Source organism: Lolium perenne, chromosome 7 (genome assembly GCF_019359855.2).
Source record: "Lolium perenne isolate Kyuss_39 chromosome 7, Kyuss_2.0, whole genome shotgun sequence".
In the NCBI taxonomy this organism is placed as follows: Eukaryota; Viridiplantae; Streptophyta; class Magnoliopsida; order Poales; family Poaceae; genus Lolium; species Lolium perenne.
Genome location: NC_067250.2, coordinates 62,443,636 through 62,459,453, shown reverse-complemented (window position 1 = coordinate 62,459,453; position 15,818 = coordinate 62,443,636). Strand labels below are relative to the sequence as shown.

At 42.1% G+C, this 15,818-nt stretch overlaps 1 protein-coding gene and 1 long non-coding RNA gene across 6 annotated transcripts; both read right to left on the bottom strand.

The window, feature by feature from the left end:
- Positions 1 to 4,678: 4,678 nt before the first annotated feature.
- Positions 4,679 to 5,329, bottom strand: LOC127315992 (uncharacterized). The gene has a single exon (XM_051346416.2). The coding sequence runs from the start codon at positions 5,248 to 5,250 to the stop codon at positions 4,894 to 4,896; it is 357 nt and encodes a 118-aa protein (XP_051202376.1). The 5' UTR covers positions 5,251 to 5,329; the 3' UTR covers positions 4,679 to 4,893.
- Positions 5,330 to 5,781: 452 nt separating this feature from the next.
- LOC127317305 (uncharacterized) lies at positions 5,782 to 12,104 on the bottom strand. 5 transcript variants are annotated; one of them, XR_007861045.2, is made up of 6 exons: positions 10,828 to 12,104; positions 10,198 to 10,398; positions 9,604 to 9,741; positions 8,479 to 8,577; positions 7,807 to 7,977; positions 5,782 to 6,139 (listed from the first exon to the last, which is right to left on the bottom strand). It is a non-coding gene; the product is annotated as an uncharacterized lncRNA (long non-coding RNA). The 5 variants fall into 5 exon arrangements; XR_007861044.2 differs by having other exon boundaries at positions 9,604 to 9,700; XR_007861047.2 differs by having other exon boundaries at positions 7,882 to 7,977; positions 9,604 to 9,700.
- Positions 12,105 to 15,818: the final 3,714 nt, after the last annotated feature.

Sequence of the window (15,818 nt, the reverse complement as noted above, 5' to 3'; positions counted from 1 at the left end):
GATATTATTCGAGTGGAAACACCGGATGCTTTCATCAAAGGGCAAATTGACAGTCCGCCAGAACTCGACTTTGAATAGGTAACAGTACTGGTAATGAAAAGTACGCAATTTACTTTCCGAACAATATTTTTGCTGTTTTTGGAAAATATGAAAAATTTCGAGATCGAAACGGAGTGGAAAAGACGCACGAGGGCGTGCCACCATAGGCCGGTGCGGCCTGACCTGGGCCCGCGCCGACCTATGGTCTGGCCGCCTCGTCGCCCCTTTCCGACTCTAGTTCGATCTGGTACTTTCCTTTTGTCGTGAATTTTTTTGCTATATAATCCCCCGGACCCCTGGAGGCCCGTATATCGTTTTCTCGACGTGTTTTGTTTCGAGCTGTTTCTGCCAGGATTTGCTTCGGATCTAGAGCCATCATGTCTTCGTCGGAAACTCCGAAGGACAGCTCCTGCAAGGATGTTAGCAACTTGTACATGGAGGAGCTGAGGATGCACCCCAAGGAGTTGCTGCTCGTTGAAGGAGAACTGCAGATCAAGGATGTCCAGGGTCCTAAAGGAGAAGGAAGCTTGGAAGACAGGATGGAGAAGCTAGAACAAGAGGTTTTCAAATACAAGAAGATGGTTGAGCGTGAGGTGGATATCTTCCACAGGATTGTGTCTGAACTCATTGCTGAACATGAGAAGGAAACTGCAAAGCTTTGGGGCGACATCCTCTCACTTCACGACACCACCAACAAGCTCCAAGCACAACTCTATGACGTTCAGAATCAGAACTGTGAGTATGAAAACAGGTTTAAATACATAAGCCGTGCTGCTAGTTTCAGGATTCCCGAGACCAAGATGTCGTTTCTTGATGGAGAGCCTCTTCCTTGGAAGTTTGATGACGGGAGTTCATCACCACCATCGCCGCAGGAGTAATTCATCATCGGTATTGGCATCCCCTTGGTTTGTTCCAAGCTTGGGGGAGTGCTGCGGTATCACATCATTACTACCTTTTACTTTTTATTGTCAAGTAGTGTCATATCATGAGTAGGGAAGTTATCATATAAGATGGGTTGTAGTTTGGAAGTATCTCTCCTTTAGTTGGTTATCTATGTATCCCTTGGTGTGAGTTATCATTATAGAATATTAATGAGAAGTCTTATCATTTACATATTGCACATCTTATTTTAGTTTGCAATCTCTATTATATGATTTACCTTGTTGTTAGTATTGGTATCACTTTGGGAGCATTGAATAAATCTATTTGGTTTTGGCAAACTTAGCATTGGTCAATAGCAACAACACTTTGAGGTTTAAGTACAAAAGAGAAATACATGTAGTTATTTCATTGTCTTTCTTTCTTGTTAGCTCATAGCTTATTATTCTGAAGTTAAAATTGTTTGTGCTTACAAGGAAGATGCATAATTGTTTCTATCACATGTATATTTGTTTGTTTCCCTCAACTCTTATGCTTGCTAATTAACCTTGCTAGCCAAAAACCTGTACTGAGAGGGAATACTTCTCGTGCATCCAAACCTTAGTCCAAACCTATGTCATTTGTGTCCACCATACCTACCTACTACATGGTATTTTCTGCCATTCCAAGTAAATACTTCGTGTGCTACCTTTAAACAATTCAAAACTTATTATCTCTTATTTGTGTCAATGTTTTATAGCTCATGAGGAAGTATGTGGTGTTTTATCTTTCAATCTTGTTGGGCAACTTTCACCAATGGACTAGTGGCTTCATCCGCTTATCCAATAATTTTGCAAAAGAGCTGGCAATGGGATTCCCAGTCCCAAACTAATTAACCTAATTAGACACTCCTCCATGGTATGTGATTGATGGATGGCACCCGAAGGATTCGGTTAGCCATGGCTTGTGTAAGCAAAGGTTGGGGGGAGTGTCATCATAATAAAACTAAAATAAAAAGGCACTCCTTCATGGTATGAGATTGTTGGCAGGCACCCGAGGATTCGGTTAGCCATGGTTTGTGAAAGAAAGGTTGGAAGGAGTGCCACATAAAATGAAAATAATATGGGAGCCGCTCTTTGAAGGTTGTCTGGCAAGGGGGTTAGAGTACCCGCTACCAGTCGTTGACAACAACAAACACCTCTCAAAATGTTACTTTTATTCTCTTTATATGATTTCAAAACTGAAAAAGCTCTAGCACATGATTTAATCCCTGCTTCCCTCTGCGAAGGGCCTGTCTTTTATTTTATGTTGAGTCAGTAAACCTATTTCCCTCCATCTCAAGCAAGCATTTGAGTGGTTGTGATCAAACCATTATATTGTGATTTTCTTTATCATGTCTTTTATTCTTCCTTGTTTAGTACAAGTTTTATCTGAATGAATATAGCTTTGCAAGTTATCAATGATCATGAGGAGACCATTATGATTGAGTATGCAAGTTGTGCCTTATAAACTTTAACATGAGAGCGCTGCTCAATGAGATAAGTATAATCATTAATTGTTCTCTGACCAAGAACGAAGTTTGCCATCACCAACTATGATTTCTTATGCACCTTTATTTGTGATTACTTTATACTTGTTTCAAGTTGAGTTATATGAGGAAGTTGTTTACTAGAATGTCTTGTGTGAATGAATATGATGCTTCTTGTCCGTATTTTATTTATCGACTCTTCACTCCATAAACATGTGGTCCTGTTTACCGAGTTCAGTTTCGCTTGGGGACAAGCGAAGTCTAAGCTTGGGGGGGAGTTGGTACGTCCAATTTGCATCACTATTTTATATCATAATTTGCTGTTATTCATTGATATATTTCATATTGGGACACAATACTTATGTTATTTCATCTATTTTGCATGTTTCATCATTATTGGAGGATCAAGCACCGGAGCCAGGATTCTGCTGGAAAAAGCACCGTCAGAACGCAATATTTCGGAAGATCAACTGTGGAAGGAAATTATACCAAAAATCCTATTTTTCCAGATGACGAAGGAAGCCAGAAGGGGAGCTGAGAAGGCCCAAGGTGGGGCTGCACCACAGGCCGGCGCGGCCCATGGCCTGGCCGCGCCACCTTGTGGTGTGGGGGCCCCACAGCCCCTTTCGCCTCCTTTTCTTCGCGAAACCCTTCGTCCCGAAGACCTAAGCCACAGAGGGTACCTCACGAAGAGTTACAGCCGCCTCTGCGGGGCGGAGAACACCAGAGAGAAAAGAGCTCTCCGGCGGGCAGGAATTCGCCGGGGAAATTCCCTCCCGGAGGGGGAAATCGACGCCATCGTCACCGTCATCGAGCTGGACATCATCTCCATCACCATCATCATCATCTCCACCATCATCACCACCGTCTCCACCGCTGGACATCGTCACCGCCGTAGCAATTTGGGTTTGATCTTGATTGTTTGATAGGGGAAACTCTCCCGGTATCGATTTCTACTTGTTGTTGATGCTATTGAGTGAAACCATTGAACCAAGGTTTATGTTCAGATTGTTATTCATCATCATATCACCTCTGATCATGTTCCATATGATGTCTCGTGAGTAGTTCGTTTAGTTCTTGAGGACATGGGTGAAGTCTAACTGTTAGTAGTGAACTATGGTTGAGTAATATTCAATGTTATGATATTTAAGTTGTGGTGTTATTCTTCTGGTGGTGTCATGTGAACGTCGACTACATGACACTTCACCTTTATGGGCCTAGGGGAATGCATCTTGTACTCGTTTGCCAATTGTGGGGTTGCCGGAGTGACAGAAACCTAAACCCCCGTTGGTATATCGATGCAGGAGGGATAGCAGGATCTCAGAGTTTAAGGCTGTGGTTAGATTTATTCTTAATTACTTTCTTGTAGTTGCGGATGCTTGCAAGGGGTATAATCACAAGTATGTATTAGTCCTAGGAAGGGCGGTACATTAGTATAGGTTCACCCACACAACACTTATCATAACAATGAAGATTATTTAGCCGTATGTAGCGAAAGCACTAGACTAAAATTCCGTGTGTCCTCGAGAACGTTTGGTCATTATAAGTAAACAAACCGGCTTGTCCTTTGTGCTAAAAAGGATTGGGCCACTCGCTGCAATTGTTACTCTCGCACTTTACTTACTCGTACTTTATTCAACTGTTACATCAAAACCCCCTGAATACTTGTCTGTGAGCATTTACAGTGAATCCTTCATCGAAACTGCTTGTCAACACCTTCTGCTCCTCGTTGGGATCGACATTCTTACTTATCGAAGATACTGCGATACACCCCCTATACTTGTGGGTCATCAGTCCACGATCCAGAAAAGTCGAAACGAAGCGGCTGCGTTAACGCGTTGGTTAATGACTCGTAATTAATCACACAATTAGCTTTCTGAACAACAAAAAGATAAGCTCGGCTCGGCGAGATTCTCGCAACCCGTGTCGTGACGAGGCGGGTGGAGGAGGAGGAGAAGTGCGCGAGGGCTCTTTCTCTCTTCTCACTCACTTAAAAGGACTAGAACAACTCACCTTATATACCACTTCAACTCTCTCTCAACTAGCAATGTGGGACTAAACTTTAATCCCACCCTTGACATTTTCACATGTGGCCAAGAGAATTCAGAATTTGTATTAGGACATGGGCTAAGGCCCAAGGCCAAATTCCAGCACATATTTTGGAAGTTAGTTGGTCATACTATAAATTGCTTTAATATATCACCAGTTTCACAACAAAGAGTCATGAAGTATGTTCAATACAATTCAGTCGCAAACTGCCCTTATCCTCCGTTAAGGAAAAGGGGGTTCTTCATCTTGATATGGTGACATGATGTGATCATATACTCCAGCTTCCAAATGTCATTCGCCTTGTCTCACTGCCCGTGTTATTTATTTATGTACTTACTCCGTATGAATTAGTAGCTTGACAGTAGTGGAACATGTGTTAGAGACACAACGATGATATATGCTGAAGTATTGTGGAGTATTTACTGTGCGTAGTCGCAGAAGCCGCTGTGGCACTTCTTCAGGCACTGGTTGGAGCAGTCGCCGCAGTTCTTCTTGTCGGAGAGCACATCCACGCAGCGCCCGCCACAGCACCTCCGGCCGTGCTTGCACACCTTGTTGCAGCCGCCGCAGTGCTCGGCGCTGGCGACGGTGTCCATGCACTGGCCGCCGCAGCACGCCGTCCCCGGCACGAGGCATGCTTCGCCCGACTTCTTGGAGCAGCCGTAAGTTGGCAGGGGCGGCTGGGATAGCAGGAAACGGCTCCCCCTTGCCGGTGGCGCCGCGCTCACGGTGGCGGCGGCGAGCACAGTGAGGAGAAGGATGGCGCCGTTCGCCATTGTGGAGCCAGGGAAGAAGTAATGCGAGTAACCTTTGGGTTATTGGCTGCTGCCTTGATCGGGATTAATGAGCTGAGGAATGAGGATGATTGTGTGGAGTGAATGTCTCTGAATTCGTCGCGCTTATATAGAGATACTGAGAGAGAGAGAGCAACGGAAAGGAAGTCAACGGGGTTAGCGTCAGGTTGACTTTTGATGACTTCAAAATGACGCGAAGAAGACACTTTTCTTCGCTAGGGCATATGCATGGAGTAGATAACTTGGGCAATATACTGTACTAGCAAAAGATGGCGCGGCGGCACGCCGCGCCCAAATGTGGTTGCAAGTTGAAGAATCAAATATATGTATTTTTTAGAGTACGCTGCATTTTTTCCTGAATGGTTTTTTGGCATTATGATTGTGAGCGAAATCATGTATCAAGCAAAAGTGTAGTTACATGTGGATGTGGCACATGTATGTGTACATTGATGTGCATAATAGCAGACTCCTGAATGCCTATTTGTTGTTTTCAGTATCATTCGTATGTGATTGTCACAGGAATCATTTACCAGGGCGAGAGTAGATGCATGTGGTACATATATGGATGATCTGTCTCAAATTTCATTACACCATTGAACATAAACGAAATGATAAACATCTTGGATTCAAGAACTCAACACACACTTGGTAACCAGAGAACGTCTTAAATGAGTATATAGCTCCGGAGCTGCACCATAGGAGACCCGACGCCAAGGATTCCAAACGGCAACGACGCCAATTCAGCTCATATTCTTATTGGATCATCACACCGCATATTTACCGATTGAAATGTATACTAAGCACTCAGGTCACAATGGCACTTACATTCACTTAGTTGATTCTATGTCTCTGTAGATTGTGTGATTCAAACCTGCAAAAGTTTATCATCGTCAACTTCAACTGAATAAATTACCTTATACCATAAAGTGAGACAGAAAATTTCTTTGGCACCTGAAGGAGCGGAAATTCAATTCGGCTCCCGGGTGCGTATGCTCCCTCTACACAAAAATCATATTACGAAGTGTCAAAAAAATTTAACAAATTTTTTTAGATGTACATCTCCATAATATATGTGCGTTCGTCAAGTTTCATGAAAAACCAATATTTTTTATGGTCTATGCAAAAAAGAGAAAACTTATCTTACAAAAAGCATTATTTTTAGCATTGAGTTTTATCTTTTTTACAAACGTCAAATGACAAGTCGATTTTTTATGAAACGACTTTGTGATCGCGTAGCACGTGAAGATGTACGTGCAAACTTTTTGTACCAATTTTTTTGAAATTCAAAATGTGTTCAAAATGCATTTCAAAATATAGGGAACATATGCTCCCATGTTCCAAAACACCACTCCCCTGAAGGAGTGTATGCATTCAAGCAAAGAGCATGGATAATATAGAAGAAAATATTGTAATGCTCAAAGTGAGACAAAAGATTCTTTGGCACTTGAAGAAGAGTATGCATTTAAGCAAAGAGCGTAGATAATATAAAAGAAAATTTTGTAATGCTCAAGGTGCTATCCTTAGATATATGTCCGGCACTCAAAGGGGACTCCTGCTAATTTATTTTGTGTTCTGATGCGTTTATGAGAGTCCATACAGTAGTACCTAAAACCAGGTGTGACATGTTGGTGCAGTGAGAAAATAAGGATGACTTAACTTCTAGGTGAGTAATCCAGATGTAAACATATTACCAAGAAGAGAACTACCTCCTGCTGCGTTAAAAACACCCAACTAAATTGCAGGGTATCAAATCCTCACAAGAGAATAAATTTCTTTGAGGACTATGGTAGAAATAATCAACCCTCTAATTTCTGCTTCTCCGATGCCTCCTGTTTCCCTTATTTGCTATAACTTTTGGAAACAATATTTGTAATTTTTCTTGTGAAAGTAATCAATGAAAATTCTGACCCTTGCAGGTGTTTTAGCCTCAAGGTAGGTGACCTCTTGACTGAGGCAATGTATAGCCATTGCCCAGGTCTACACTACTTTAGTTGATTTGTGAGATATATCTTCATCCACAATTTGTGAGCGGAATATAACAAAGAAAGTAGCATTCAAACTATAAGTGTTAGATAATGAATAATAATTCGCTAAAGAATAGTCATGATATAACAAATATTTAGGCCATATCATGCACAATCTTTTTGAACATGATTTCCACCTTAATATCATCTTTTATTGCCATAAGAAGCATTTCTTGGTTATGAAGAAGTAACCAAAGCTTTGGCATCAAGACAATAGCTTCTAACTGATACAGTAAAAAGGCACCAGTAACTAATAATATTAACTGGAAGGCCATAGGATCACATTTTTTGTAAATGTTCTTCAGCTTTTAAATACTAAGTTCGGGATCTACATGTTTCTCTGCTGAATAAAATCACATGATATTCAGTGAGTACGTAAACCACTCTAATCATATCCTGTAGGCCTTAGGTAATTCTCGGCTCATGAACAGAACATACGCTTAGACCACTAATATTTTCATCAGGCAGCAGGCACCTAAATCAACTATAAAACGCTAGTGCAAAGAATTTATACCTGAGAATTCACAGTGTTGAGGTAAACGAAATCTTAGAGCTGCTAGTTCTACCAGGGCCTCCTCTCAGAGCGTACCTCACGTCCTGGTCTTCATCTCTAACATCCATCCACCTCTCACAGGAGCAGCTTCTAGTGAACGTGCAAGGGCCGAATCTTCCCATCTTCTATGTTCTGGAAGTTAAATATATAACCATGTTCTCAACATCGTCTTCTTTCTTTTAAATTATGCTTGATTACATTTTAAGAAACGAAAGAAACCATCCAGAGTTGCTCACAATATAATTCAGTAGTCTTTTGAGGAATGTCTATAGATAAAATGATTTCTTCTGAGATGTTATACCAAAAGAGCAGACCTAATAGAAAACCAAGCACTATGGACCTTTCAATAAAGACATGGTCATCAATTGATTAACCTTATGGGAAACAACAATTATAAAGTCATATTACTTTAGCTTGTCTGATATATATGAACTCATATGGGACCTATAAGCATTTGCATGGTTGATATATATGAACTCCTATGACACTATAGGTATCTCCGTATCTGCATGGGGATTAGTTATTTATTTCGACACAGTTGCTGTCAACACGTATCTTCTTGCATTATCACTGAAAAATATATTCAGATATATAAGATCCTAGCATGCAAATTGGAGGTTCAGGGTGACTAACAATATCCATCGCAATGCCAACAACGCCAAACATGGATCGCGGTAGCACAACGTCATTCGCTAGACAGGCACATTACTTCTTTGGGCTTGTCCTCTTAACCTGGAGACCAAAAGCGAACTAATTTAGGAACCATAATATATTAACACTACTTTCCTCTTACCTGAGTTATGAGATTACTTTAGATAAGGGGAAGGCATACATTTTACTTATTATCCACACAAATACGTCCATGTATCCTCGAGATAATATACAACCAATATTATACCTTCAACACACATGGAAGTGACATCAAAGGCTTTTATGAAGAAATGACAACATGATTAAGAAATATTGTGGCTCTTCTAGCACATACCGAATTCATAATGTAGCACCACACACTTCAACACAAAAGTTCGAACATAGTTCCAATGTGCAAAGAAGATCAATTTATATTAAAGGGTTTTGATTTGTAGGTACATAATAGGGTGGAAAAACTATAGCTTTGATGAAACATAAGCCATAACATTATTTCCAATTGTAACAATAAAGCTTAGAAATACTTATGTTCAGAATAAATACTTGTGTTTGCCCATAGTTTTTTCCTTATATATTGACTAACTAAAATTAGTATAGTATATTTTCTATGTAACGAATAGAAGAACACCTTACTAAGATATGCCTGGTTAGAACTACTTGCGAAGACCATGGTCCCCATTTCCCAAAACCTCCTATTTGGTTGTGTTGCAACAGTTTCACCACCTCTATTTTGGCACTCGCTTATTGGACATAATTGTTTCAGAAAAAGATTGAGCGGCATATAGAAGAAAACCAACTAAGTTATGCATATTTCATAAGCAAGAACACCACAAGGAATTAATGTAAAATTGTTCGTTTGAATCAATAACAAACTTGTACATGATTCATATGCTCACAATACCGCAAGCTAACCAGTGATTATTCGAAAATAGATGCACATAAATCCAAATTATATGAAAGTTTGACATTACATACTTGAATCTGAATAATTATTTTTTAGATAAGCAAAGAAGCAATTTGGCCAATTGATCTTCAGGGCAGCACATTTTGCCCAACTATATGGAACAAACAAATATATGAAGTTTCAGAAAGCAAGAGAAAGAATAATACCTAAGCAAGTTAAACATCTTAGCCATTCATTAACGATTGGGGCACTGTAGATTCGTTTTGATGGGGTGCGTTGCGCTTCCTCCTTGCAATGCGTGTCCTTTTTCCACAAAAGGATTATGCGTAAGTAATTCAGGTTACCTATCAATAGGATGTAAAAAAACAAATAAAGAGAGTACAACTGGAAGATAGTGACTAAAAAGAATTATACCGAGAATATGTCTAAAAAGATTTAGATACAACATTTGCAATCTTTTCACCTTAACAGAAAATTTAATAATTTCCATGCCAAGTAAACTACTCCTAACTCTTATAGTTACTTTGAGCTGACCATCAGACCAAAAAAACAGGTGCAGATATAACAAAAACAAACTGGTACTCCTCAAAGGAAAACCTCCTAATAAATTTGTAAGGTCCTTAGTTCCTCAATCTGATTGAAACAAATTACTATTCTCTGTCCTACATTGACATCTGATACACACCATTTTATCATTAACCTGATTGAAAAAATTTAAGTTTCCTTCCCTTAACATTGAAACGTGATGCTGAAATAACGTCACATGGTAAAAGAAGATAGGGAATTACATAAGCACTTACACCATACCCGAGCCTTCATAAGAGTTATAGCTTAATGTTTTCTTCTTGAGATGTACATGAATCCCTGAATCACAGAACTGAGCCATTCTCAAAACGCCGTCTTCAGTTTCTGCATCTAGCCGAGAGTAAGAGCTTCAAATTCGGAGTGGAGTGACTAAAGTTGGCAGCACATATGCAGTTCCACAATTTTGATTCACTTGCCTGAGATTTGCATCAGTATGGTCAAGTCAGTAAAAGGAAAGATATACACATTATCTGAATATGAAATGAGCATATTACTGTACATGAGTATGGAGAAATATTCATTCAGCAGGTGAACGACTTATATCAAGTCTGATGTGTTGTGCATATGAATATAAAAGAAACTGAACCCAACCAAAAAAGGCTTCCTCAATTTGGAAGAACTCGGAGAACTCAACACCACAGAACACAGGACGCATAGTGGCAATCGTTGATGATGTTGAGTCGAACGGCAATCTATCATGTGTCTCGGAAACTACTGCCGAATAGCATGGAGCCGCACGCACAGATACCCCCCTAGGCCCAGACCGCTCCCCACATTTGTAAACCGTAATAATCACCAAACAATTTTTCATATAAGTTGATAACGAACCAAGTCGAGAGACTCACCAGATCCACATATGCAATGGCTGGGCGTGGTGTGAATCAAGGGGACGCGGTCAGAGCATCGGCGGTGGCGCCTAGCTTCTCGGACCGCCTTTTCCACCCGTGCTCCCCGAGCCAGCGACAACAATTTGGTTGTTGCACGGGCGTCCACACGTAGAGCGCCGCGGCAGCGGAGCCGTCCTTGACCATATCGGCAATACCTCGCCGGAAGCTTGTACCGGCCTGGCCGTGGCCGACCTCGACGCTGGCCGCTGTTCCCCGCCTCCTCTACCACGTCGCCCAAGCAGCGTCGCTTGCTGACGGCTACCTCCGGCCCCAATGCTTGGCTCCAACTTCTGCTCGACCGGTGCCGCAGCGCCCCTCCTCAACTCCCGCTCGCTCGACCGCGTTGGAGTCTGCCGGCGTCCGCAAGGGAAGGAGGAAGAGGAGCTCGCTCGCCCCAGACCCTGCGCCGACCAACAAGTGATCAGATCCCGGCGCGGCGCCTGCTCCTCCCGCGGTGTGGCGTGGCCTGCTCGATGTCGTGGACTCCAGCCGACGGGCGTCGACCAGAATCTGCTCCGTCCTTGTTCATGTACATACCGCGCGCTGGTGGAGACTGGAGCTCCTCCGCACCGCCCCACTGCAAGCAGCGCATCGACGGAGATCTCGAGCTCCTCCGTGCAGAAGAAGAGGAGCAGCGGTAGACATCCTTGTGCCTAACCCACGCCGCTCTGGGGCACCACGCTTTCGTCCCAGAGCACCCCGCCGAACGGGGCCCAGCACGGCGGTGTGAAGAAGCTGGGACGACGGGTCGATCTCGACCATGGGCCTGATGTGGCTGCAGTTGGAGCGGATGCCTTCCCCTGTGCCGCCCTCCATCGGGAAGTCAAACACGATTTGGGCGTTGTGTTGCAGCGAGGGCTGGGTGATGCATCCACCTCTGCCCGGAGGAGGAGCCGGTGGAGGACGCCATGGCGGAGACGTAGTTTCCCATCGCCCCCGCGCGTCGGCCGTTGGAGGTGGGACTGCGGAATCCCGAGTTTCCGATCTGGCTGGTGGATGTGCTTTACCAGAGCAGACGCGTGATGTGGTCAGGCCCCTCCTTCCCGTGATTCCCGAACAACAACCAGGACCTTGTCGAACCTCTCGTAAACGTAGAGGAGGCGGAAACAGCGATTTGGTCAGCCGGCGAGCACGCGCACGTCCACTCTGAAGCAGCATCTAGGCTAGCACAGAACGTCGGTGCGGTGGCTAGGGAGGGAGAGGAAGACGATGACCCTACAGAAAGGATATGGGTGGCGGGGCAAAACGACCGCTCGATTCGTTTGGTAGTGGAGTTGTCAGAACCGCTTTGACCAGGCACACGTGGGCACCGACAGAAAAGCGAAAATTGTACGTCCACCCAGTCCATAGAGAAAATAATCACCGTCGGAGCAACACTGAGTAAATCAACCTTTCTCAAATTGCAAGATGGCACCTAAACTGTACACCTAAAAAATACTACTGCAGAAATCACTTACAAAAGAGCATACGTGTCAGCTCCACATTAACACAAAAGATAACTCAAAAATATGAGAAAAAAGATGTTGGTTACCCTATAATATAGTAGTTACTAGTATTAATTAATAATGGCTGCAACTCTATCGTAACTTTGAAGGTCCACATAACCAGCAGGATGTTGGCGCAGTTAGCTAGATCCAGTGGACCAAATGATGGCCGTCCTCGCATGCTACACGTGATGTGCTATCAGAAGCTAACGAATGGCACTAATAAATCATGTGAGTTCTGCATCTGCATATGGCGTGCATAGACAAAAATAAGTGAAGCATGAACCTCATGCCTGGCTGCGTGAAATGCACGAGAGGTGGTGTGCCTTCCATTCTACACCCTCTAATCGCGCACGCAGTTGAAGTAATCGTATTTCTATCGTTTCATCGTACTTGGCTAGGACAAATAACACAAGCCACTTATAAAGAAATAAAATTATAAGGAGAGGACTTTCGTATTTTAGTCTACCGGCCGAGGAGATAACTCTTGCCAGCCGTCCTACTTTTTGGCGCACGGTGGATGGTCACTGTCATCAAAATAAGAAAAAATAAGTTGCATGTTCTATCTACACGGTTCCTTTTTCTACGGAGAAGTCTTTACAACATGTAAAATGATAAAGAAGACATGTCTTTCTTTAACATTCGAGGTCATCTAAAGAAAGCAATAGAGATAAGTCATACAATATATTGTCATCCTAACAATTAATAATAAATAGTTATATTTTAGTAAAAAGTTAATTTGCTAAAGGAATAATCTCGTACAACGCATAAAATAGTCTTCTCTTATTTTCTAAGAGATGATCAATTAGTTAAGAGAAGGTGACCTTCTCTTTCTTATTTCTCTCTCCCTCAATTGAAAAATTCATACATGGCTAAGATAAGGGAAAACTAACATCACCATATTATACATGCTCTTACGGCTGATCATTGGTCGATTTCTGTCACGCGACCATGTCTTTCTTGTTCTTTTCTTGAGCATGCCGTCTCTGAGACCAAATCTTCTCCTCCCATATCCCTGCACCTCCTCCATCCCCGGCGCTAACCGGTTGGAACAGGCTCCACCTGGGCACCTGGCTGTCCACCTCCATTCCCGGTGCCCAAAAACCTGCCGCGTGGGAGTCCTCTCCACTCCGGCGCATCCTCGAGGACGCCTCCATTTCCGGCGTCCACATGCCTCCTCCATCTCCGACGCTGGCCGGCCAGCACGGGCTCTTTTCCTGCCTCCCCGCTCCCACTGCGAGCTCGTGCCCCGGCCACCGCGTCCCTGCCGTCGCTGGCCACTTCCGCCGCGAGCTCCCTCCCCGCGCACTAGCGGCCGCGACTGACCACCACCACACGCCATGGGACAGAGCAATGATGTCTTCACCGGAAGCTTCTCCGCCGTCGGTGTGCCGACGACCTAAAATCGGGGTATGGTGTTCATGGATTTCGGTATACATAGATTTTCGCCAATGTTACATATGTTATGATGTAATGTTTGATACATAAGAATAAAATGTTGGATGCCTTGCAGGGGGTTGGCAAAAAAGTTGTACTCCTTTCGATCCATATTAATTGTCTCTAATATAAACGTATCCAAACATTTTTAGTTCTACTCAAGCGTAATATGAATCGGACAGAGTACAATTATTTTCCGACTAAATAAAAAATATTGGAAACAAATGTTACGTACTATGAATTATTTTATTATATATGAACCGTTTTTATACCACAATTGGATGCGAGAAATTTACTCACTTAAATTGATCCGACGGTTCCAAAAACTCTTGATGCCCTAGCGTTTATTCTTCATTTTTCTATTTCAAGCATGTATAGTGACGGGCCGCTAGCTGTCGACCTCACCCAAGCGTCTGCGTTCACGTTATCTACATATGCAAAGCGGCACCCAATCTCGGGTGCCAATCTCATGGAGTGCTTTATGTCGACCTGGTCGCGGGGGCGCCGCACAACCTCGACGCCGAAGCCCATCATGCTAGGTATGATTCTTGTACCTTTTTTTTAATCTTTTTCTGTTTTTTCTGTTAATAATTTTGCTTTCAAAATCTAATTTTTTTTAGAAAAATACATTTACGAGATTTTTTTAAAACAAGAACTTTCTTTTTCATTTGAATAATTTTAACAGTTTTAAAAATCGAGTAATTTCAAATTTTGAACATTTTTATAAACTACTACATTATTTTAATATGAACAATATTAAAATCTGAATTTTTTGAATTTGAACATTTTTATATTTGAATATTTTAAATTTGAACAATTTTAAAATTTGAGAAATTTTTAAAAGTGGACATTTTTTGAATTTGAACATATTTGAGATTGAACAATTTTTTGAAAATTTCGAATATTTTTAATCTAAGTATTTTCAGCATTTGAAAATTTTCGAGATTGAACATTATTTTATTATGATTTTTTTAAAAAAATTAAACATTTTTAAATTTTAGTTTTGAAAAAATATTCAAAAAGAATAAAAAAGAAAAAGATAATAAAAAGAAACAAAATAGAAAATAAAAAAAACAGAAAAAAATGCGAAATGGGCTGACCAGGTCGACCCATACCGCGCGGGGAGGTGTGCGGCGCGGTAACGGCTGACCTGGTCAACATATAGGGTTCGCCCCAAATCTCTCTCACTCCATAGTCAAAATCAGACAGGTTAGTTATTCCACTTTTTGAACGATTAGTTCAGTTTATACTTCCCTACTTTAGCCGGCTTAAGCTTAAAAAGACATGCATCCCGCAAAAGAGCCGGCCAAAGAATCCATGTTGACATCCGTCTTGCTCGGATTCAGGACATGATCGGGTTTTCCATTAATAAAAAGGTAAATTCAAATGATATTCTCAGAACTTCATGATCTTACATTTTTTTACACACGAAAATAAACAACTTCTGCAATAGTATGTGGTAAAATTACAACATATTAGTATCACATGTTAAATATTATTGAAATATACACTAGAAACGATATTACAACATGTCTAGCTGGGATAGCGAGGAATTGAGAATTTTTTTCGCGAAAACACAAAAATCATTACATTCGATGAATTGTTAGAACGAAGAAAGCTAAAAGCCTAAGAAAAGACCAAGACACCCACCAATCAAGACATGGCTACAACTAAAAGATACTGGACAAATCGTCACAAGGGACACCAAACAATACATGGACAAGATGCCAACCACACAAGCACAGGGCCACCACTATCCACCAAAACAGCCATGGGAATAGAGTGAGCGAGCAATTCCGTTAAAAAGGGAGAACTGGTCCGCTCTTGCTTTGGAGAATCAATGGCGGAGCGGAGTGCAGGTCTCAGCCCAAATCCACGGGCCGCCATTAGCACCCTTAGAGCCGGATCATCCTACATCATCACCACATCCCTTATGTCTATCCAACATCCGTCCACATCCGTTAGCCAAAATCCGTTCAATGCCTCCATGTGTCGTCCAACGCAGAATCCTCCACTGTCTCCTACCCA

What these genes read in the sequence shown, in the direction of transcription:
- LOC127315992 (XM_051346416.2), bottom strand. Translation starts at nt 5,250, where the DNA reads ATGGCGAACGGCGCCATCCTTCTCCTCACTGTGCTCGCCGCCGCCACC.